General features: G+C 42.7%; 3 protein-coding genes across 7 annotated transcripts; 2 read left to right on the top strand and 1 right to left on the bottom strand.

The window, feature by feature from the left end:
• Positions 1-1,596: 1,596 nt before the first annotated feature.
• LOC4336324 (calmodulin-binding receptor-like cytoplasmic kinase 3) lies at positions 1,597-6,483 on the top strand. Its single transcript, XM_015780599.3, has 7 exons — positions 1,597-2,182; positions 3,194-3,429; positions 3,563-3,816; positions 4,235-4,400; positions 4,475-4,564; positions 5,024-5,322; positions 5,757-6,483. The coding sequence occupies exons 2-7, from the start codon at positions 3,333-3,335 to the stop codon at positions 5,976-5,978; spliced, it is 1,128 nt and encodes a 375-aa protein (XP_015636085.1). The 5' UTR covers positions 1,597-2,182; positions 3,194-3,332; the 3' UTR covers positions 5,979-6,483.
• A 303-nt stretch (positions 6,484-6,786) lies between these two features.
• Positions 6,787-10,934, bottom strand: LOC4336325 (dol-P-Glc:Glc(2)Man(9)GlcNAc(2)-PP-Dol alpha-1,2-glucosyltransferase). 5 transcript variants are annotated; one of them, XR_010740761.1, is made up of 9 exons: positions 10,611-10,934; positions 10,027-10,115; positions 9,616-9,932; positions 9,021-9,282; positions 8,550-8,687; positions 8,241-8,445; positions 7,793-7,935; positions 7,253-7,700; positions 6,787-7,140 (listed from the first exon to the last, which is right to left on the bottom strand). XR_010740761.1 is itself a non-coding variant. In XM_066309543.1 (8 exons), exons 3-8 carry the CDS (start codon positions 9,829-9,831, stop codon positions 7,441-7,443), a joined length of 1,224 nt encoding a protein of 407 aa, XP_066165640.1. In that variant the 5' UTR covers positions 9,832-9,932; positions 10,027-10,115; positions 10,611-10,934; the 3' UTR covers positions 7,208-7,440. The 5 variants fall into 5 exon arrangements, 2 of the variants coding, with proteins under 2 accessions (XP_066165640.1, XP_015636083.1); XR_001545456.3 differs by having other exon boundaries at positions 9,616-9,949; XR_001545457.3 differs by having other exon boundaries at positions 6,787-7,143; positions 9,616-9,949.
• A 141-nt stretch (positions 10,935-11,075) lies between these two features.
• LOC4336326 (uncharacterized) lies at positions 11,076-13,488 on the top strand. The gene is made up of 6 exons (XM_066309544.1): positions 11,076-11,197; positions 11,655-11,767; positions 12,268-12,353; positions 12,520-12,580; positions 12,686-12,772; positions 13,070-13,488. Exons 2-6 carry the CDS (start codon positions 11,687-11,689, stop codon positions 13,160-13,162), a joined length of 408 nt encoding a protein of 135 aa, XP_066165641.1. The 5' UTR covers positions 11,076-11,197; positions 11,655-11,686; the 3' UTR covers positions 13,163-13,488.
• Positions 13,489-24,733: the final 11,245 nt, after the last annotated feature.

Consider the following 24,733-nt stretch of genomic DNA (forward strand, 5'->3'; position numbering starts at 1 on the left):
CCCATCTCCTCCTCCCCTCTCTCCTCCCCCTCCTCCCCTCCGGCGGGCGGTGGGATGGAGGCCGCCGCCGGCGGCCCGACGCAGGGCGGCGAGATGGAGGCGGCGGCGGCCGGCGCCGGTCGGGAAGCGGCGGCTGGCTGCGTCGGGCGCGAGACGGCGAGATGGGGCCGGTTGAGAGGGCGGCGGCCGGCTGCGTTGGGGGTGGCCGGCGCCGGTCGGGAGGGCGGCGGTCGGCGCTGGTCGGGATGGCGGCGGCCGACGCTGGTCAGGAGGCGGCGGCAGGAGAACTTTTTTTTCTCTTCTCTGTGCTATCTGATGAATGCTGAAGATATTGTAGATGTGAACTTTCTTTTTCCTTTCTTTGTTCTCTGTGATGAATGCTCTCTGTGATGAGATGTTGTAGATCTGAACAAGTGTAAACAATATGGATGCTTTGTTGTTTGATTTTATTCATTCGATCTATGATTTAGGCTTTGTCGTTGATTTTATTCATTCGATCCACGAGCGAAAGCTAAAGAACAATAAAAAAGGAAAAAGGCCAATCGGATGAAAGGAAAAGGAAAAAAAAAAACCAAAACTTTTTAGTCCCGGTTGGTAACAACAACCGGGACCATATTTTTAGTCCTGGTTGGTAGACTAAAAATCAATCTTTAGTCTCGGTTATTTGAACCGGGACTAAAGATCGCACACTAACCGGGACTAAAAATCAATCTTTAGTCTCGGTTATTTGAACCGGGACTAAAGATTGCGATCTTTAGTCCCGGATTCGTAGTCCCGGTTGAAAAATCGGGACTACAAATGATTACCAATCGGGACAACAAAGCGTTTCTCCACCAGTGATAGACCATGCTTACATTTGTCATACGTTCCATCATAATCTACTAACGAATTAACGGAGAAAACACAACTATCAGTAAACCAATTTATAGTGTTTTGGCACAATTTGATTTTCTTCTCGATGCAAGGGTTAGATACAGATTTGAATCAATATTTATATATTACTAACTTTTTAAATAACGTTTTACCATTTATCTTATTTAAAAAATTAGTGTAAATTTGCTAAACTATAAGTAGTACTTAAATTTTCTATAATGATAAAAGATATCACAACAAAATAAGTAATATTATATAAAATATTTTAATAAAATGAATGATAAATAAAGTTAACGATATTATCTATTAAAAATGGTAGGAGCAGTACTTGGGCCCTGATCTTTTCTAACCCTAAACTTCAATTTCCTCCCTTTTGTTTTTCATGTTTCTTAAACGGTTTAATTGATGTGTTTTTAAAAATATTATATAGAAGTTGTTTAAAAAATTAAATTAATTTATTTTAAAATTTATAATAGTTAATACTTAAGGTTTACGCATGTAGAAAATTTTCCTTATATTTAAAGCAACGAACGGGGCTTAAGAAGACAAGAACCTCCATGCCATTATTTGTTGAAGAATTTCCCAATAACTTTCAGAGGAAAACAAAAACGATGAAATTTCCCATTTTTCACGCTTTTCTAGGTGATGACTGATGAGTAGTGCAGAGCACCTGAACGGAAATCTCCCCCATATGGTCCGGTCCCGATCATCTTTCTGAAGACTGTAGGCGCTGCCGCTGACCCGGACGGCGCGGTCTCCGGCGGTCGATTCGCCGCCACGCAACGCAACCCTCCCTCCCTCCCTCCGCCGCCGGTCAAACCTCCGCCCCGCCGCCCCCCACCCGAGCAGCGGCTCACGCACACACATCCTCCTCACCAACCCACCCGCACCGCCGCTGACGCGTGGGCCCCCGAGCCCACCTGCCAGCAGAGGCCGGTGGCGCCAACGATATACTAGTATAAAATATATTCAGCTCGTCGGCGTCGTCGTTTACCAGTCGCCTCGCCTCTCGGCGTCCCGGTCGTCGGTCTCCGCTGCCTCTCTCTCTTCTCTCTTGCCCTACTCTACTACTACTACCAGCAGCACACGGTTTCCGTGACCGGAGCGCGCAGCAGCCGCCCACCTAAAGGCTAAAGATCCGATCAAATCGAAGAGACTTAATATACCTTCTTTTTTTTTCTTGAGAGGAATATTTTTTTTTCGCTTTACCATTTCTTCGTCCCTGGGGGATTTTCGGGGGGATTCTGAGGAGCAAGAAGCATTCGGCCGCGGCGGGGGTCCGGCGCTAAGCTCGAGAGATTCTTCTCCGGTGAGTCCTTTTGCTTTCTTGGAGCTCTATCCTGACGCGTGGTGTTTCTGTGGTGGTTTGGTGTAATCGTTATTGCTTGTTTACGCGGTTAGATTGCTTCATCTAAAACAAGGATGGTTTTCTTGCTTGATGGTGTGGATGGCAAACCGTAGGAGGTTTGTCGCATCACCGATCGCAGATGATTCTACCGTTGTGTTCTTGGGACATCGCCATGGGAGCCTCTGTGGTAGTACTAGCTTTCTTGATGGTTACCCTGTGCCGTCTTGTATGCATTTTTCTATAATGGACAGTCACCTCGCGTTAAGATTGCGTGTTAGACTTTCTGAAGCTCTAATTTTGCTATAATAGCGAGGGGAAGAGGGGAATACCTCGTTTGGTGCTGTTCTCCATTTGCGGGATAGCTCAAAGTCAACTCTCAGTCAACTCATTTCTTTGCCTGCTTTCTGTACACATGTGTTCGTCTATGTTATAATGATTTGGTTGTTCAACAAGTTCATTAATTGGGACCTTATCGGTGGTGATGTGTGTAGTAGGAGTGCTATGCGTACTACATAGCACGATTTTGCTTTTGTAATCTGCATTCTTGTTGCATGCATTGCTCAGTTGCTCAACAAGATACTCGCTATAAATATGTAGAGGTCAAAGACTGGCACTTAAAATGCATTGTGCAAGGCATACGCCAAAAGGAAGTCTACCTATGGTTTGGGAGATAATTCATTCATACAAAGTGTAACTAATATTGCAAAATAGCATGGATGTCTAGAACCGAATTATTCTTCTACTAGATGGTAAATTGTTGTTCCACTCATTATGAATCTTCTGATTACACGTGGAGAAGCTGAGAGTTCTCCTTTCTTGATTGATCGGTGCATATTTTGGTGACAAATATGTCTATTTCTGCTATTCATTTTGTACTAATGTACTACCGTGGACTCATGTTATCGCTCCTCGTATATCTTTTAGTGGCATTCTTTCCAAAATGCTAAACTGAATGCTTCGATCTTTTTGCAGTTTGGATTGCACTTGTCAGAGTAAAAGGGCTAAGGACACTATGCTAATTTAAGACATCTCATCCAAATGAGGCGCACCACACTTCTTTGTTGGCAAACTGAAATCAGATAGCATTCTGGTAGCCACTAAACCTACAGGGATGTTTCTTGTGTGTTTTGAAGCCATGTGCCCCTGTTTTGGTTCAAGAAGGAAGGATGGGAGCGAAGACCCTGTTCTTGGAAGGGATGGAAATTCCTGTAAGTTAAATAGCAAGCTTTCATCTATTGGTGATCTAATCTGTTAACACAATGAAACAATGTAGATGTCACGTTTGGAAGTATAAATGACCATCATGAATTGTGACACATTCCTTCATCCTTGTTTTTCCAGTGAATTCTTCTGAGCTGAGGTCAATGTCTGATAGAGTTCCTCCAAGCCCTCTTCGAGTACCTGCAAGTCCATCTAGATTTTCATTGTCTTCATCACCAAGTAGAAATGAGCCATTGAACCTGAGTCTTGAACAAGTTATTAAACTGACACATAACTTTGCACCAGACCTGATGATTGGTGAAGGTTATTTTGGAAAGGTCTACAGAGCACAGCTGCGAGATGGCCACATTGTGGCAATTAAAAGGGCAAAAATGGTAGGTTTTATTTTTTATTTTTATTTTTTTAATAAAAAGCAGTGTTGGCGCAATGATAGTGGCTGTCAACAAGCAGCTATACTAGAGATTTCTCTATTTAGAATGACTGAGGTGTTTTTTTTCAAGTAGTCTCGCTGGTTGATCCATTTTTGTGTAGATCAGTACGGTAATGAAACAGTAATGCACTGGTAAAGCATGTACTCACATTGCATTCTTTGCACCAGTAGTTGTGGATAGTTATTATAATTTGGTGTTTTTCACCGCTTGATCTTGTTGGTCACTAGTCAAATTTCTTTTGCAATTTATATTTATTCAAAAGGTCCTGATAAAGTATTAAAGTTGCTGATAGAAACTCTGCTTCCTACATGTGATTTTTCTTACAAGTGAATCGCAGTTTTCATCCGGTTTCTTTATGCAGGAACATTTTGCCTCTTTACGGGCCGAATTCAGTAATGAAATTGCATTACTAAAAAAAATTGAACACAGGAATTTGGTCCAATTACTTGGTTATATCGACAAAAGAAATGAACGAATCGTCATAACTGAGTATGTTCCAAACGGCACTCTTAGGGAGCATCTAGATGGTAAACTGCATACTAAGATTCTCTTTTGTTGAATTCCATATAGAACAATCAGTAATTTTCAAATTATCTTTCAGGTCAACGTGGGCTTGTTTTAAGCTTTAATCAGCGGCTTGAAATAGCTATAGATGTTGCTCATGGGTTAACTTATTTGCATCTATATGCAGGTATGCTTTGTCACATGTTTCTGTTGCTGAGCATAAAAACAGTTTAAAAAAACAACTGACTGTTATTTTTATTTTTATTTTTATACCAAGTCATGCATCGGGGTATTGTCACTAAGTAATGCAAGAACTGTAAACCAGTATTTTAACTATATTTTCCCCCTCTAAAGGTTGGTCCATTGGCTCATAATCTGCTAATAAATGCTAGTATCAGATATCCTGACTGTAATGTTCTGTAGTTCGGAAATTGTTTGTGGCTGTGCATCAATAAAGGTTGTGAAATGAGCCTAACAACCAAGTTGAATAAACCATGAAAATTAGCCATGTAATCAGATGTGTATCTGATTTTAATTCTTTGATCTTCAAGCTTTAAAGTAGCTTACAGAGATTCTAGTTTGACTATTCCTATTGGCAATTTGCATATGTATTTTATTTATTTGTTCTGTACTTTTATGCTTTTAGAGAAGCCCATAATACACAGGGATGTGAAGTCATCAAACATTCTACTAAATGAAGGCTTCAGGGCCAAAGTGGCCGACTTTGGATTTGCAAGGACTGGTCCTACAGAGCCAGACCAGTCACAGATTCAGACTGATGTGAGAGGAACAGCTGGCTATGTAGATCCAGAGTATCTCAGGACAAACCATCTGACAGTCAAGAGTGATGTATTCTCTTATGGAGTTTTGCTCCTGGAAATTCTTTCTGGTCGTCGTCCTATTGAGGTCAGGAGAGCTGCAAGAGAAAGGATCACCGTGAGATGGGTATGTCTTCACTTCCCTACTTTGTGTTTACATTGGTTTAGACTTTTGTTTCTTTCCATTGTTTTTTCTAGATAACTATTTAGGAGCAATTTACCTTTGTTCTGGTTATTTTCTTGCCCCCCTGACCCCTCTTGCCCCTGCATACGCTCTTGCTTTTCTTTCTCGAGCAGTTATCTGCACATGAATTCATTTTCTTTGTCGACAATTTGCAATCCCATCACAAGTTAAACCATACAACATGTAAACTTCCAGTGTGCATGCACAAACATAACAAAAATATAATATTTTCTTAAACACTCAACATTTTCATTTACCTGGGAAGAAAACAATAATAAGCTTGATTCATTTTCTATAGCAGTTAAGCTGTTTGGTCATGGGTTTTGTCAGAATTTAAGGCATCTGAGGCTCTCTATTGTTTTCTAATTTTGATACAGGCCTTCGAGAAATACAACAGAGGTGATGTTAAGGAAATATTGGATCCAATGTTGACCGAGTCAGTAAATGAGGATATACTGAATAAGATTTTCGATGTAGCATTCCAATGTGTTGCTCCTACTCGTGCTGACAGGCCAACAATGAAAGAAGTTGCAGAGAGGCTGTGGAAGATAAGAAGGGATTATGCAAAAACCCAACGCAGAGCAGAAATGGCTCTGTAAACCATCTGATCCTAGCTTCTGCTTTTACTCGAGAGAGCATTTGGTGAACTCACCAGTGTCCAGCAAAGATCCACAAAAACAAGTTCAGTTTTGCGAATCGGGACAACTAAAATCTATACATGGTTGCAGGATTATTATATGCGCTGTACATGGACTTGCATGTTTAAAAGATCAATATGATGTACACCGACATGTGAATCGAAGTTTTCCCCATATAGCCTTTTTGCTCTATCCAAGCTTTCAGTAATTTGTGTCTCAAGGAAGTGTGAATGGTCTTGTTTTGAAGCCTTTCAACACTCAACAGTTCTTGATACAGCTTTCCGTTCTTGTGTATATTTTGCTGGTCCTCCTAGTGGTACAGCTGATCTTTTTGTCATGTTCAGTGTTGCTCATGATGTGAGGTGTTTTTAAGTGTAATTATGGCTTTTGGGATGCTATGTTGTATTCGTGTGCTGTAACCAGATCTTAAGGCAATGGATGTGCATTAATTGTGATTTTTTAAAAACATTATTTTCAACCTTTTACAGTCCTTGAAGATGTATTGAGAGATATACCGCATTTTTGTAGTGCATAAGCATTTTTTATGCTGCACCCAAACTATTTTCGTACAAAGTTTGACAAATCTATCACGTTCTATATATTGGATGAAGCCTGGACAGGCATTCCCAGTTCAGTTTCCCTAACACGGCTTCACACAGTCCATGAATAGGCATTCTCATGCATGCTTGAAAAACTGGCCAATTGAAGGAAATTGCTCTAGTGCCAAAAAAAAAATCAGGGATGAGTCAAGGCATAATAACAACCAGGATTTCCAACAGTGATGAGGATCTCACCTGTGGACCTATTCGCCGAAAGTTGATGGCACTGTCTTACATTGCTGACTATCCCTGACAATAAAAGGCTGTTCTCAGTTCTGGATTTAACAAATTCCCCTGTTTAGTTGACACAAAACTTCCCCCAAACTCCTAACTTTCCATCACATCACATCACATCCGAAACTTTCCTACTTATATAAACTCCCAACTTTTTTTCCAAACTACCAACTTTCCCCAAACTTCTCCCCAATTTCAGAAACTAAACACAGCCGCATTGGACGCCAGATTCTTCCTTCATCCAACAAGCTCTTCCATCCATTCATTCCTCTGAATATTTTAGTTTGCTCCTGCTAAAATGGAAATATTACAGCAGCATACAAGTGGAAAAACATCGTTAAAGGTGGTGGTCATGGATAAACTTCAGAAAGTAGTACATTCATTGAAACGGTGGTAACTTACAAGGAACCATCTGGCTTAAACGTTCAATTGCATAAAGCTTCGCAAGACATCCTAGTGTACAGACAAAGCTCTCAAGTCTAAAATTTCTCCGAGGGATTCACCCTCATATATATAAACCCTGCTAGCGGTTCATGCTCTAGGGAATTTGTACACCGGAATTTGCCTCCTCTCTAATTCTGTATCCTAAACTACCAAATAAACCTTTGTGTCCCAGGCTCATGTTGCCACTGGAAAGGTCTGAACAGAAACATTGCCAGAGTGAAGAAGTCAACAGCGGCATAAAGAAACCCCAAAGCAAGCAATTTAACATTGCTGATCACTGGAGAATGAAGAACCAGTATGACCAATGGAATTGTATAGTATCTAAATTCAACCAATGGGGCAGGGATGAGAGCAAGGGCAACTGATAGAACAAAGGACAGCACCCAAAGTCTTGTCTGTGACTTCCCTGTAAGATGAAACAAAAAAATCCAATAAATATCAGTTCATATATACTCTTTAAAGTAGCAACTTCTACAAAATTTATATAGAGAAGTTTACCTAAGATATTAACAATTGAAAACCATGAGTACACATAAACTGGAGTCAAAATGTATTTCATCATCCAGTGAACTTGGATAACCTTCCTCCAAATATAAAAGGTGTAGTGTCTATTGTCAGCAAGAAGATATGGATGAGCAATGCTGCACAAGAAAAGGGGTACATATTAGGAGTTGGTAAACATAAGAAGGCAAAGTACATCATGCTTTAAGAACAACAAGAAAGTGCAGTCAAGGAATTTGAGAAATATGTTTGACAAACATGCTTCCACACCAAAATTTCAAGCATTATAAAATTGTACATAAGCTGTTACTCTCCAGTTAGATTCAGTGTTGTTTTTAACGAAGTATGAGTCAGCATTGGAAGATGCACCTAAATGTTCAGCAGGAAGTACTTTTAGCAGTTTCTGGGAGAAAAATAACACAGAAGAGGGAAAGAGATAACAAACCTGAATAAATGTACAGCAACAAGGCTTAAACCAAGAGCCACCAAAATTGCAAAAGAACTATATGTTTTGTTCTTTCTGCACCAGTGGAATAGGTCTGATGCTCGGGTAGGAGTAAAATGCCATGGCAGGAGGGCAGCAGCTGACACTAGACCAAAGTACAAAAACTGTGCAAAGTGTGGTGAAACAACATGAGCTTCCTTAGCACCTGCATCACTCAGAGCACAAGGGTGTATGAAGCTTTTTGTAGATCATTCTGTAAGCTGCCAGCGTACAAAGGTTGAAAGGAGCTGACAAAAATAAGAAATATACCTAGCACTATGCCACCATTCCAGACTATGAATGCCACAAACACCAAAAGAACCATTGCAAATGGTATAAAAGCAATTAAAACTTCACACTTTGAATTCCATAACTTGAAGATGGCATCCCATATTTCCTCTGTAAAACCTGCAAATTACCAACAGACATCAGATATGGCAACAAAATCATTGGACACGAAATTTGAGATCATATGGATGCGTTTAATTTCCACCTCTTTTTCCAAAATAATATTTCATCGCATTCAGAATGAATTCATATGATTGATAAAGAACTACAGCTAGTGTTCTAGCAATATAAATAAAGAAATTACCAGTGAATAACAAATAATGTTTAGACCAAAGCATAATAAAAATGTCAAAACGAAGTTAAGCATGCAACCTACTGAATCTCAAACATGAAATCCAAATGGTTGGAGAAATATAAATGCATCTTTTTAATTGACAGAGTTGGAATACTCACTGGAATACATAATGTTTGATTCAGAAACAACTTCTCTCTTGTTTATGGGATTATTGTTTCGCCGCCTTCTCAAACCTGGAGCAGTGGTTTTATTATCCATGTGAGATGCCTCTTTGTTTGACTTATCTGTTAGTTCACTGTTCTCGTAACAAACATTGTCCTTGACATAAAGATATTGTGCATGAGCGATGGCTCCATTGGCAGCAAAAAATATCATCCATATTACATTAGTCTGCCGGAGAAGTATAGAAAAAGCACCAAACTGCAGGCAAAAGGAAGCATTTAATTAATATTGCTAACAGATTTGTGATGAAAATCAATACCATATCTTAACTCATGCCAAGAAGTATGGAAGGACCCATAGAAAACCTCAAGATCAAGATTACATATTTACATGAAAGAATACATACAACAGCTATAAAGAGTTGTTTTCTTCTCCAAAATTATATCAATTCTGGAACTAGAAGAACCACCAACAAGTATGCTGTGGAAAACAGTTATGAATGTACGACTTTCTACAATCTAAAAAAAAACTTAAGATGTGAAGTTGTGAACAAAACAAATAAACAATAGAACACTTAATTTAAATACTCACCGCTGCACTGACCCAAAATTGTTTCTTCAAGCAGAAAAGGTACATCGCAAGAACTGCCGCTAATGATGCAACATCAGTATAATAAAGGAAAGTAAAGAACCAATGAATAGGGTACAAAGCTACTAAAATAGCAAATGCAGTTGCCTTCCTCTTGCCAATTTTTGGCCTGATGCACAAAAGCAGGTCATGGACTAGAACACCACAGATCATCGCCATGATAACATTAGTGGATCTCAGAAGTGCTGTAGTGCAAAGGGCATCAAATGCCTCTGCTATTCTAGTCACCCATGCACCAGGAAACAAGGAAGCAACATATGCTAGTGAAATGTAGTACCTATAAAATTGCAGAGAACAATCCCTCATCACAAGGTAAAATTTGAGGGTGAAGTAATGAGGAGTTTTGAGACTCACAGGCCAGGAGGGGTGGTGATCATGGGATCCCATATTAAGAAATCTCCACGGCAATAGCGCTGCACCTGGGGAACATGGAAGATCTCATCCTAAACACAAAGAAATGAGTTAAGAAGGGTAATGAATGCTTTTTTGTCGTGCTTCCAAATGCTGCCTACATTTCCAATGAGAATGTGGCAAGATGTGACAATAAGTGCAAATTTAGTAGAGTAACTCGAAAGCAATACAGGGAAATTGAAAATGCTCAAGAAATTCAACACGCCTGCTTGCCAAATTTTATAACTTCCAGAGAAGTCCATTTCCTGGACAGTAGAGAACTCATCAAACTCATTACTACAAACCAGATACTAATGTTCTCTCCACATGAAAAGAATTATTCAAATGCTCTACCTGATACTTTTATAGACACACATCAGGCGATAGCCTAGTTGCAATTTCAGATCCAAGAGTCTAGTTCATAAGTTTCATATGCGGTTTCTTCCAATTCATTCTGGACTACATGGAAATCAAGTAAGACATTATGCAGATCTACCCCTGAAACTGCACTAGCCAAGCACTCGTGGAGGAGGAGAAAAAACGCTCACCATGTAAGGGTCGGGCACGATGGAGGCGACCAGAGCAGCGAGCGGGATCGCCCATGCGGCCACTGCCGCGGCGACGGTCAGCCTCCCCATCCCCCACCCGTACTGGCTCCTCCCCGCTGCGCTGCGAAACCCCGCTCCAGATCCAGCCCCGCGCGCCCCGGGAGCACAGAGCTTACCACCAAACGAACCCTGAGCTCGTCACGACCTCACCGGAGGCGCTCCGGTAGGCCTTGGCGCTGGGGCTCGGGAGCAGTTTCCCGGAGTCGACTGACGAGGTGCGGTGCAGCGGCGGCGCAGTACAACTCCCTCGCCGGAGAGAGTCTCGCCTCGGCGTTCGTTGCGGTTGGTTTCAGGCTAGGCTGGGCATTTTGGGCCAGGCCTACGTACGAGGCAGGCTGCGCAAACTCGCCGGCCCAGCCCAGTAGCCCGAAAGGAGGAAGAGTCGAAGAGAGTGCGAGACTACGCGAGTCTCTCCGATCTCTCTCCTCTCCCCCTTGGCTCTGATCTCTCACCCGAGATCCGAGCACGAAGGCGGCCGCGGGCGGATCCGGCGAACTTTCCAACGCCGTGAATCGCCCCCTCCCACGGTGAGCTCCTCCTGCTTTCCCTTCCCCATCTCATGGAACTTTTTTTTAGTTTTGGGCGATTTTGCTGTTTGTGAGTAGCATCAAGCCGTGGTAAGAAGGTAGAATTGGAGTTTTCGTTATGCACACGTCGTTGGAGTGCTGGCGCAAGGGCTTGTCATTAGGAAGAGGCCAAGGAAGAAGGAACCATGCTTGGGGAGGCTCATGGGGGGTTATAGGAGGAAGCAAGCTAAGCTGCTAGATCTAGTGATGCCTAAGGAGGGTGAAAGGGGATTGTAGTTTAGGGGCCAGATCTAATGTGAATCCAAAATGGGCGAGAGTAAATGCCGATAGTAGCATGAATACAGCACATTGGCTAGTTCAGCTTGGCCCTTGACCCAGGAATAATTTTGTGGAGTGATCTAATGTGGAAATGGGGTTAAATGAGCAACATCAAACCAATATTTGTGTTCAATTGCAGTTGGAGAGTAACTAGTCCAAGTGTTGGTGGAAATGGCAAGCACGGCGTGCTTCGCGATTGTTAGTAAGAACGACATCCCAATCTATGAGGCAGAAGTCGGATCTGCACCGAAAGTATGTATTCCACGCCTCATTACTTCTATGAATTTAATTAATTGCATTATGTTGCTGTTTATAGTGCCTTGTGTTCAGGTCACAATGTCAACATTTTGGTTTTGTTGATATAAAAGCGACACTAATATGGAAATGGATAATCCCCTCTCTCAAAAAGAAAGAAAGAAACAGGTGTTGGTTGAACATAAATCATGTTGAATCAGACTCTTGATTCCCATGAAGATGCCCAATGGAATAGTTGAGTTTTGTATAAAACTGGATATAGATGGTTTGCTACCTTTCTACAGCGTAGTGATTTTTGTTGTTGCCATTGTTTTCCTCCCTCCCTTGTCTCCATTGTTTTCTAGGATATTGATTCATATGTAATAGTGTAAAGTTGCTAATTGATATTCAGTAATATAATGGAGCCTTCATGGGATGAGAATTTTTTTCCTTAGGTAACATCATACTGAATTACTAATGTGCATGTCTAATCTTCTGACATTCACTTACTGTGGCAGAAAGAAGATCTGGCTTATCAGCACCAGTTCATTCTGCATGCTGCTTTAGATGTTGTTCAGGACCTAGCATGGTCCACAAATGCAATGTGAGTATTTATTGCTTATACATGTTTTTTTTTCCGTCAGGTACACCTGAACATGTGTATTGTAATTTGGTTGTAGGATACATACAAGATACGACAGGCCAAAGATGCCTTTCGAAAACTTTTATATATATTTCCCTTGCATAATTCCTCTACATATTTTATTCAGGTTCCTGAAGTCGGTCGACAGATTCAACGACCTTGTTGTGTCTGTTTATGTAACTGCAGGTCATATCCTTTGAAACGATTTGTTGTTGTTGTGTAACTTGACTGACTATGTGAAACTTGTTAAGTTTTACCTGTACAACAATATTGTTTTCTTTAACTTGATGACACATGCTAGATTCATGTTGCTTCATGATTCACGTAGTGAGGATGGAATTAAAAGCTTTTTTCAAGAGGTCCATGAGCTTTATATCAAGGTAAGGCAATTTTGTGTCCTTTACAATAAAGTAGTTTGCTAAAAAGTTATGAATAACAAGGATCCTGTCAGTGCATTTCATATCTAAATATGTTGAATCAGTTATACGTTCATATGCCAATTCTCAAACATACATGATATTAGGGTGTAGCATGTTCTATGTATGGGCATAGTATCCAAAATAGTTGTTGGCTGACACAGAGTTTTGTAGTTTCTGCTGTCCACAATAGATTCTGAGAATAAACCTATAATCATTGCTTTCGTTACATAATTTTCATTAGAAATGTTCGTTGTGCAGATATTCCTCAATCCCCTCTATCTGCCTGGATCTCGCATCACATCCTCTCATTTTGATACCAAGGTCAGGGCTCTCGCAAGGAGGTATCTGTAGGGAACAGTCATGGAGGTACTATAAGCTTCACAGCTAATAATATAGAAGCATGCAGAGAGAAGACAAAATACACTACTTTTTTTTCTTCCATTTATTTCCTGCTGTCATTATTCAGACTCCTGAGAAATGCTGATTGTTTTTCTTTGGGCTTTCTCCAGTGCTTATGAAACATGATTTCAATTTTCACCCATTTTGTTCTGTACAGGGAAAATCTATAGAAATGTACCGTTTCCCTTTTACCGTATAGCATGGACACATTGTATTGATTTCCTGTTTTCCGTGGCGCGCTAAGACACTCAAATTTAGTATTGTGAATTTTACTCCTACCTTTCATTTTTGCATTGGTTGGTAAGATCTTACCTTTCACTAGTCACTAGAGCTGTATCTTTGACCTCTACGAATTATGCAGAAAGATTACAGGATGATTCGCCGCGTGAATCCTATTTTTCAGACATTCAGTGCAAGGGTATCCGAACTCCACAAGTCCAGAGAGCTTTGAAAGATTTCATCATCCCTACTCCACTTCAGGGAAAAAGAAAAAAGGAAAAACAAGGCCCCAGCTACGAGCCATCGGCTCCTTTTGCTCCCCTTTCTGCCAGTCTCCGAACTTGACCACTCTGTCCGGTTCAGTTCGTCAAGAGTGGGCATTGCAAGCAAAGGCGCATCTCGAAACATGTCACACCAGCACCAGCACTGAGCTGTTTCCAACTTCTTTTCGTTTTTAGTAGCTTACCGGTGAACAGCAATCTGATAAACATCAACAGCGATCGATGCGTGTGCGGTGTGATGGTGCGTACGGCCAACATCAGTCGACAGCTGATTGGGGGGAGGAGAAGATCTCGGGAGCGATTCTGGGAGCACACATCCTCTGACGAGCCTATCGCAGCCTGTCAGGTTAGTACTACCAAAACAAAAAAAAAGTCTCTCGAGTTTATCTGAACCCAATCCAGCTCTCTGCGTGTGTGTTACCAGGTCAATCAGGAGATGAGATGCTACACGACCAAGCACACCCTAGCTAGGCTCATCACTGTCACCTGACCTCACTCACTGGACTGAGTCTGAAACTACGTGGCCTTTACGCCAGGAGGGATTGATTGATTAATCACCCGGGACACACACACCATCTCCCCTGATCGATTCGGCTAAACTCCAGAGCTTTGGACAGTGCAAAGAGAGATCCCAGAAAAAAGCGCTCGCCGCGGCCGCCGTCAACTGCTAATAATAACAAGGGCTCTCTCGCGCTCGGTGCCGAATGGTGTCACTCGCATGCATGCCCCCGTCGCCCTCTCGCTTTCTCGAGATCTTGTTATCTAGCTCGATGAGTACGTGCATTATCTCCTCTTCCTCCTCCCCCTCTCGCCGCAAGGGACCCGCCCCCGGCTACTACCACCGCCCTGTTGAGTTTGCTAAAAGAAAATTTTTAGATATCACATCGGATATTTGACCGGATGTCGGAAGAGGTTTTCAGACACAGATAAAAAACTAATTTCATAACTCGTCTGAAAACCGCGAGACGAATCTTCTGAGCCTAATTAAACCATCATTAGCACATATGGATTACTGTATAGGCTAATTATGGATTAATTAGGCTAATAAAATTCGTTTCTCGATTTCCATGTAAATTGTACAATTATTTTTTTTATCTATATTTAATGCTACATACATGTGTCAAAGATTCGACGTGATGTTTTTTTAAAAAAAATTAGGAACCCTACAACTACTACTACCAGCGAACGTATCGATCGATCGCACTGAGAAAACGCTAGGATCACACGGCGTCCCGGCCGTTTTTTTTTTCTCTCTTTTCTCTCGCGCGGGGCGGTGCTTTTCGAGGGCTAAGTCGCTGTTAGTCAAATGCTGCCATGCCATGCCAACTGCCAAAGCCACTTGAGGCCGAAGAGAGCGACCAGTCCACCCCCGGGCTGTGTGTTTGCAGGGAGATATCTCTTGTAGTAGTGCAGCCAATCATGCTGGCTAACTTTGACGGATATGGGTGCAGCGTGGGGGCGAGAGGCAGTCTTACCGGCCGGCACGGTAAGTGCGAGGGAGTCGTTAATGGGACGGTCGTCGATCGATCGATCGTCGTCGCCGTCAGTGGCAATGGGCTTTGGACCATTCTAGGGAGAATTTTAGAGCGTTGTTACGAGGGTAGCTATAGGATGGTGGAACTAAACCTTTCGAGCTTTTGGATCATAATATAGTTTTAGTGCTAGACGCGACTTAAGCTAGCTTGAGTCACTGTAGTACTGTACTGTATATGCTAATGGCTATGTTTGGGAAGCTTCTATCAACAGCAACCTTTTGTAGAATCTCCGACTCTCCTAAACAAAGGCGAGTCTAGCATGGAGGTAATGGAGTCTCGAGTCTCTACTACTAGCGTGAAGACCATAAAAGCTCTGTAACACCCTGAAAATTTGACCAATAAAAACAAAACTCTAAAAATATGGGCCTTCGAAAAATTTTAAATTAATTGCATCATGCCGATCTTAATCGCCTATTTTATTTGGATTTGATTTCAAAGTTCATTAATCGTGAGTAAAGAATAGTTAATTAGGAATAAAACCTAGAAGTAAATTGGTAAAATAAATATAATTTAAAATAAAGATTAGGTGTGGATAGAAATAAATAAAATATTATCGCGATCATATTTGTATCAATTAAATTTAAATGCGATGGAATAAGGATTAACCCTAATTAAAAATTCAAATAAATTATATAAATAAAATATGAGTAATATTAATCTAGGGTGAATTCATTAGTTGAGATAACACAAATATTGAGAAAAATTCATATATGCAAAAATTAGAAATTGTGGAACCAAATTTATATAAGAAATAGACTAAAATGAGAGAAATAGGAAAAAGACACTATTCATTAGCCCCTAGGTGTTTGATGTGGTCCCCTAGCCCAGCCCCCTCCTCTGCCTCGCGCCTGCGCCCCGCCCCCTCTGCCCCGTCGCCGTCGCGCCCGCGCGCCGCGCGCCCGGCCACCCCGAGCCTCGTGCCGCCGCACCGCCGTCGCCGTTGCGCCATCGCCGTTGCGCCATCGCCGTTGCGCCATCGCCATCGCGTCTTGTCGCCGCCGCCGCGCCGTGCGCCGTCGCCATCGCCGCTGTCGCGCCGTGCCGCCGTCACGTCGCCTCGCGCCTCGCGCCCGCACGCCGCTCGCCCGTCCCGTCGCCGTGACGCGAGCCTGCCGCCTCGCGCCCCGCGCCGCTGCCGTGCGCCGTCGCCATCGCGTCCCATCGTCACTCCGAGCCACGCGCCGCCGCTGCTGCGCCGTCGCCGTCGCCATCCCACTGCCGTGCCGCCGTCGCCTCGAGCCCGCCCCGCCGTCGCGTCGCCCGTCCCGTCGCCGCGCACCTGTCTCCTCGCCGCCTCGTGCCTCGCGCCGCCACGCCGCCGTCGCTTCACCTCTTCCCCTCCTTCTCTCTCTTTTCCCCCTCTCTCCCCTATAAAAACCCCGGCCCCGTCCCCCTCCTCCACCCCACTCCATTCCCTCCTCCTCTCCCTCCCCCCCTTCTCCACACGCCGCCGTTGTCGTGCCGCCGCGCCGTGCCGCGACTTGCGCCGCCGCCGCTGACGGTGAGCCGCCGCCTTTCCACCCCCCCCCCCTGCGTCCACCACCGTCGCCGCCGAGAGGGCAAAAAGCCGAGAGAGAGGGAGGGAGAACGAAGCTGGGAGGGAGAGAGAGAGAAAAGAAGAGAGGAAGAGAGAAAGGAGCCGGGAGAGAGAAAAGAGAAAAGAAGAAAGAAAGAAAAAGGAGAGAAAGGAAGAAAAGAAAAAAAAAGAAAAGAAAAGAAGAGAGAAAAGAAAAGAAAAGAAGATATATATAAAAAAATATAAGATTAGGGAGAGGTTAAGGAGGTTTAGAAAATTTAAAATAATTAGAATTTAATTATAGATTAATTATAGTCGTAGAATTGTAAAATTTAATATAAATTATAGATTATTCTTGGTAATTTCTATAAGAAATCAATTCGCGGTAGTAATTTAGATGTAATTAATAACTAAACAATTAGATGAATTCTTATAGATTATTATAGATTATTTTTGGGTAATCTCTATAAGTAATCGATTCACGGTAGAAATTCGGATTTAATTACTAGGGATTTTAGACGTATATTATATTTAATCGTTTAGTCATAGACTAAATTAAATCGTACAATATTATAAGATAATTTTAGGATTTTGTCCGATATTTAGCCCGCGATGGAAATTTCTAACCTATTAAATGGATGTAATACTCGGGCTAATTAAATTAAAAACTTGTGCTGATAAAATACTTATACCACGAAATAGTTTAGGATGGATAAATTAAGATCGGATTAGCTCTATTTCACGAACAAAAATAGATAATGTAAGAAACCGACTTCCGCGCTCGATATCTTCTTGGATTTACTTGGATCTTTATTTGAATTCTAACCGAATTCAAATCGTTTCTTCGCACGTAATTTTAGAGCCCGAGGGAGTTGTGGATCCAAGCGAAGGTCAAGACCCGCAAGACTTTGAGCAAGGCAAGTCATCACTATCCCTTGAACATGTTGATCCCAATTGCGAAATTATTTTTATTTACAAATAAGATTGCATGCAATGATGAACATCCTATTTGTAAATATGCCATACCTTGATTATTGTTTACCCTTATTCCCTTGTAACCATGATTACGTATGAGTCCTTAGTCAATTATGACAAATGCTTAGAGATGCCACTCTAGAATCATGCATACTCATATTTGTCAAATGCTATATGCTTGGGCAATTACCTTTGGGAAGGTAATTGAGATGCGGCATGTGGAGACATGAGCGCCACATTGCCATGATGTTGATGACATGATTTGTGAAAGGAGAAATAAAATTAAACAACTGTTTTCGACTGGGGCGGACGGAGGACTTGGGTGGTATCCGGAAAAGGCTAGTACCGTCCCCGGTCAATTAAGGACCGAGCCATGAAGTTAAGCATGAAACGACCCCCGTACAACCGCACTTCTCATATAGGTATAGACCTAGCGGAATAGATAGCTGAGCGGAGGCAGTATCCATGCATAGTGGTTTCTTGATGTGTGAGGCAGGGGCTCTACGGTGGGGCAGCCATTGGTAGAACCGCGAGGCGGGTGTCTACAGTGGTGTCGCCATCGGTAGGACTGCCATGAGAAAAATTAAACATAATTATAACTTAATGCATGTGTGAGTCTTTCCTTCCCGGGTGCGCCAGAACTCTTCTCACTGCTAGAAACCGTGTACGCCTAGAGTGCATGAGGATGTAAAGTTCATGGAGCGGGTACTGCCAATGCGAGGTTATCGGAAAGCTTTGCCGTGACACGTCTCATGTGTTGAGACGAGGCTCATGTGTTGGGCAGTCGCGGAGTGCGGGTAAAGTATACATCCACTGCAGAGTGAGTAAACCAAATCTATTCGAATAGCCGTGCTCGCGGTTATTGAGCACCGGGACATGTATTACACTTGGCTAGACTCTAAATTCTTAACTTGTGTGGGATGGGATATTGCATGATAATTTCTATACTGATGGAGCCACTTCCTGAGAGGCGGGAATGTGGACGTCCTCAGAAAACCATGACGACTCAATGGCAGGAAGCTATCCTTAGGATCACAATGGATGGTGGACAGAACCGTCATTGTTTAATATGAACACTGGTACTAAAATTTGATCAGTCTGTGCTAGGTCTTAGGGTTGTGAAAAGAATTATAAAACTTGCTTTGCGCAAAAGAACCATAGCCATCCTTTAAATACCCCTGTCATGTGCATTGTTGCTGTGGTGGCTTGCTGAGTACGGTTGGTACTCACCCTTGCAAATATAAACTTAATCAGAGGCCGGAGATGAAACTTCCGAGGATCCCTATGCCTATTACCAGGAGGGTGATGAAGACGATGGCGCTCAGTAGGTCTTAGTTACGGTCGCTGCCTGTGGCAATGGCGTGCCGCTGCCTTAACTCCGCTGCCTTACCTACTTCTGTTTTTGGAATGTATTCCGGACAGCTCGGTCCGATGATTTAAGACTATGCCTGCGGGCTTATGATGTAATAATTCGTACTAGACACTCGTGTATGTGCACTTGGTATTTTAGCTATGAATTCGTGTGTACCAGACTACTTGATCCAGGAAAATAGTACTGTTTACACGATTGATTCCTATTATAAAAACGGGGGTCCACAAGCTCCCACTAATTTTCTTTTTGCTATATGTAAATGTGAAGGGGGAGTACCTTTATTAGTTTGTTCAGACCCCATGCTATTTCATTCTAGATCTGCCACTGCCCTATATAGTTTAAATTCTTATTTAGGTATGAAATTTCGTAGCTATGTAATCTAGAAAAGAGTCCCAAAACTGCACGATAACCCTAAATCCTAACCAGATGGATTTCAATGGCAATTATTACAACTTCACCAACGTCCCCCATAGCTCAAGTTTTAAATAAAACTAACACTACCGGACTCTTTGGCAACTAAATTCTATCACTAGGTAGGAACTGGGTTGTTCATATACAGGTTGAACAATTGGCCAACTCAACCAAATTGATTTGCAGTGAACCATTAAGCTAGTTAACCATCTGGTGTGCTAATTCTTGCTTTAAGCTTTGCTCGATCTAGTTTTGATCAGTTTGAATTGTAAATGGACACCCCTATTTAGGAGAGACCTAGCGGTGGGAGAAGACAATAGGCCTACAACCTAAAAATGGTTTAACCAAGTTAGGTGACCCATAGGAGAAAGTGTACACATAATCAGGGTTAATGATAATTACAAGAACTGGTAATGGTTAGCAAGCTGTGGTGAAGGTTGCAGTAGTAGCCGCTAGAGACGAGGAAGAGATTGTAATAGTTGGGACAAGCTCAAGGTTGTGATCTAGTTGTTGTAGAGGAGGAATAAGGAAGGCAACACGAGACAAAAGGAGATAATGGTGACATAGGAAAACCAGTAGCGCTGATAAAATTACGAGAAGGGTGATTACAGTAGATTTTGGGGGAAAGAAGAAATTGTGGTTACTTTAAAAAGGGTTTTATGAATCTTGATGCGATCCTAATATATATTCAAAGTACATGTTAAGAAAGGACTTGAGAAGTTGCACGGCAAAATGTTTAAACGATCAACTTAAACTGTTTCTACAATCAATTAACAGTAGAGGATTTGAAATTACCACCAAAGTTTTACAGTTTGGTGAAGAGAGCTTGGGTTCTAGTTTTCTACTACTACTAGTTCAATTCGGATCAAAAGTCCTTCCCGAGTTAAATTGTTTGGCAGGGATGGCTGGTTGGTCGTTCTTGGTGAAAACGATCCTCTTCTAAAGAAAATGTTGGATACGATACTTCCGCCAAATTAAAAGAAATGAACCTGCTTGTTCTTGGGAGTGGTAGAAACAAACCAATCTCCACGACCACGACATGAACGGTAAATATTTAAGAAGTGAAAACGATCCTCTCCTAAAGAAAACGTTGTATACACGACTTCTTCCGAGAAGAAACGAAACCGTGTTCTTGGCAGAGGGTGGTAGAAACTAACCAGCCTCCGTCCGCGACCATGACAGGAACGGTAAAAACTGGACAGACGACGTCACGAGAAATGACGGCTCGCCCCGGGGCTATTGGTGTCGTTTCTTCTCGTAGCCAAATTACCCCCGTACCTGCTTGCGGCAACATATTGCTCTCTGTGATCACTCTCAGTCCCTCGTCTTCGGAAGAGATTCTCCGGAAAATCACTCGCCGCCACACCGATCGATCTCACCCCTATTTACGTGTCTATCTAGCTATGGTTGTGTACACCACGTCAACTTCACTTCCTACATGCAAAGATCAAAGGCGCTACTAGCCTACAAGAAGCTTATTGAATTGGAGACAACTCTTGATTCTCTCTGTGTATGAGGAGTACTTAATCTAAATGAATTTGGATAAAAGTAGTTTAGATTCGTTGTATTAGTAAAGATCACATTCCTTTATAGATTGAGTGTTTTTTTTTTGGACGGAGGAAGTATCACGCATTGCGTGCGTGCATAGCTTCTGCATGGAAATTTGGAGAAAACAGAGGTGGTGGCACGGACAAAGCGCGCAGACAAGGATGAACACAGTGTCCCTTTCAGCTGGCGAGGGACCGGCCGATCGATCAATTGGATATGCGCTCAGATATGTTACGGCTTTTGACACATTCAGCTCATCTTTTCGTAATCTCACTTACATATGCATGCTATCTAATACTAGTTGGCTGGCTCCATCTTTATCCTAAACTGATGATACGGTATATAATTCCTGACATCATCTGCTTACCTCCAAGAAAACAACGGGGGCACTTGGTTATTGCGTAGATATATTTCTGTTGCGTCCCGTGTTTGCAAGCAAGGTTGCAGCTATCCGTACACCAGTACATTGCCACAGCTTGCGAGAACGTACGTAAGCATGCATATACCCTGCGGCATCAGCGTAACAACGAAGTACTGTTAATTTTACTAGAAAAAAAAGGAGCTATATAGTACAGTATACTGCTAGTAATTTCTATGTGCATTATTCCTAACGAATTACTCCCTCTGTTTCAAAATGTTTGACACTGTTGACTTTTTAGCACACGTTTGACCGTTCGTTTTATTAAAAAAATATATGAAATATATAAAACTATATGTGTACATGAAAGTATATTTAACAATGAATCATGATATGAAAAGAATAAATAATTAATTAAATTTTTTGAATAAGACGAATGGTCAAACACGTACTAAAAAGTTAACGGTGTCAAACATTTTGAAACGGAAGAAGTACTAGTTTTTTCCCCTTGATTTGGAAATTAAAGGTCAGCGATCGCTTGCTACCCAGTACCCACAGTCGTCTCCTGTTCTAATTGGGCATGCGGTTTGGTTAGCGTACGTGTGCGTGTTCACAGTGGACCTGAAGAGTTCTCATCTCCGTCGCTCCCATTTTCAACTTCGCCGGAGAGCGACACACTGTACGTGTCACGGTTACTACTTAATAGCGGACGATACATATTTTCCATGATAATTAATCTACGAGGGGCATGCATGGGCTAATACAATATGGTGTGTGGTACAGGATCGGTTGCGTGGTACAGTTATAGATGCATCACATGAATTAATTCAGCTCGAATAGGGGTATGTAGCCGCGTACCTTTGTACAGACAAGGCGGTTGCTATGCGCATCGGAGTAAATACTTACTCCCCTCCGTTTCAGCCGGTACGTACTGTATTTGTCATTGACTATCATGTGTGCACACATTGACTACAGAAGACCACAAAAGTTGATATAAAATGACTACATGAACCTGCCTTCTTAATATCTTTCAAAATGACACACCGAATAGTAATACTATAGAACTATTTATTTTGTTCCAAAATATATGAGATTTTAGATGGACGTGATATATCCTAGTAATCAATCTTGACAGAGAGTTTATCCGTATTCATTGTGCTGGGATGTATCATATCCATCCAAAATCTCTTATATTCTAGACGGAAGGAGTACTAAACCATTCTACAGTGTTAAATCGGCGCAAGCATCCAGTCGCTAGCTGAGCTAATGAGCACCGAGGGGCGAAAGAGAGAGGGAGCCAGAGCTCGCACGGGCCAGCCCCAAATCCCCAATAGTATATCTGGGATCTCACTGGCGATGGATATACTGCTGCAGCTCGCCGACCCAGAAATCTTCATTATACTGTAGCACGAAATCTCCATTTGCCCCATGCACTCGGTCGCCTCAGACCCACCACATCCCCTTTCCCTGTTTCCCCGTCAAACTAATGTCCGCAGTCACTGCTCCGTGCTCACTCGCATGTGCCCGTGTATGCACGCACGCCACCACGCTGCATGGCGGCAGGCGCGCGGGCACACAGTTGTAATGTGTGGCACACCTAGCCATGGACTACTAGAACACGCAGCTTGCTGCATCGTCGACAGTGAGAGAGAGGCCATGGGATGACGTCGACGTCGGCACACACGCTGTTGCGATGTGCGAGCCGGCATGGCGCGCGGCATCCGCATGAAGCCTACTTACGTACCGCATGTCGTGTCTCCCGCTGCACAATCTCCGTGGATATACGTGGTGGTGTGCGTGCGACGCTGGTGTTGACGTACGATCGCGTGCACTATTGCCCCGGGATCAGGTTGTGTAGTGTAGTGTACAGGGTGCGTGTGCGGGACTGATCGGGACGAACTATTGTTAAATATGTGATCTGAATTTTAGGCCCACAATATATTTAGATTAGTTATCTAATAGGACTCTACTTTATAGGATTAGTTTCCTATTAGGACTTCTAGTTTTCTCCTATATATATCCCTTGTAAGCTGCACGGGAGGGTGCAACAGCCCAATGTATCCCCTGCGTTTGTATCCAATTCGATCATTGCCGGTTGGCGCCTATAGTTTTTTCCCACAAGGATTTTCCATGTAAAATTCGTGTCTCCGTTATGCATCTATTTTCATAACAGGTGGTATCAGAACTATGAAAATCCGTTCCACAATTCCCCCGTTGTCGTGTTCGTCATCTATGTTGAGTTCATCGTTTCGCCTGTTCGGCGATATCGATCTACCCCACGGTGTCGTGGTGACTGGTGAGTTTTCGTCCAGTTGAATTGATCTGTTGCTGAGATCGATCTTTTCTGCTGCCGCATAGATCTGTTGGCTCATCAAGTCCGACGCGGAGTCGGTGTTTTTGTGCGAGGAGAAAAAGGCGATGCAGCAGCCGTCGTCCACGTCTACGCAGCCGCACGCGTCGAGGAAGCAGCAGCCGGTGTCATCCTCGAGCACACACAGGTGGAGAAAAATCAGAAGCCACCGAGAGCCACTGCTTCTGTTCTGTTCACGTGAATTAATTTTCACGTACGGTTGGAAATTTGTGACACACGGAGTTTACCAGGAATTCAAGTTCTGTGCATTGCTTGGTTCTGTCGAGGTGAACCCAAATTCACTTTCAATTGCTACGTTCACAAGCCAGATTTACCAGGAGTTTAGATACAGAGATCAAAATACTTCATTTTATGCACCTAGAGTGTTTCGCGTTTCTGCTAGGGTTTCACAAATTATACCAGCAGATTCAGAATTTTATTCCCAAGGCGAGTTTGAAGTTTAATCTACCGCTCCTGGATTGAGATGCAATATTCTCGTTATGGCAAGTGAAGATGCAAGTTGGCGTAGCCATCGAGGAGGAGAAGCAAGTATTGCTGTGCACCGGAGAGAAAAAAAAAGGCAACACATTCAAGTCGTCGAGAGGGAGCCTTGTTCCTGTCTAGATCACAAGGTGATCAAATTGTCCGGCGAATTTTGCTACCATTGTACCCAATGTACCAGAAGGTTTATCAGGGGATCTAAGTACTTCGTTTTGAGCACAACAGTTTCGCGTTTCTGCTAGGATTCCAGAAATTAATGCCAGCAGATTCAGGATTTTATTCCCATGGCGAGTTTGAAGTTTCTGCATCAGTTTCGCGTCTCTGTTGGGTTCCACAATGTCATACCAGTAGATTCAGGATTTGACGCACATTGATTTTATCATCATGAGGTTGTTTAGAGGTTGAAGATTTTTATGCTACAAGGAAAATTCGTCTCAAGGTGGAGATTGTTAAATAT

Source organism: Oryza sativa, chromosome 4 (genome assembly GCF_034140825.1).
Source record: "Oryza sativa Japonica Group chromosome 4, ASM3414082v1".
Lineage (NCBI taxonomy): Eukaryota > Viridiplantae > Streptophyta > Magnoliopsida > Poales > Poaceae > Oryza > Oryza sativa.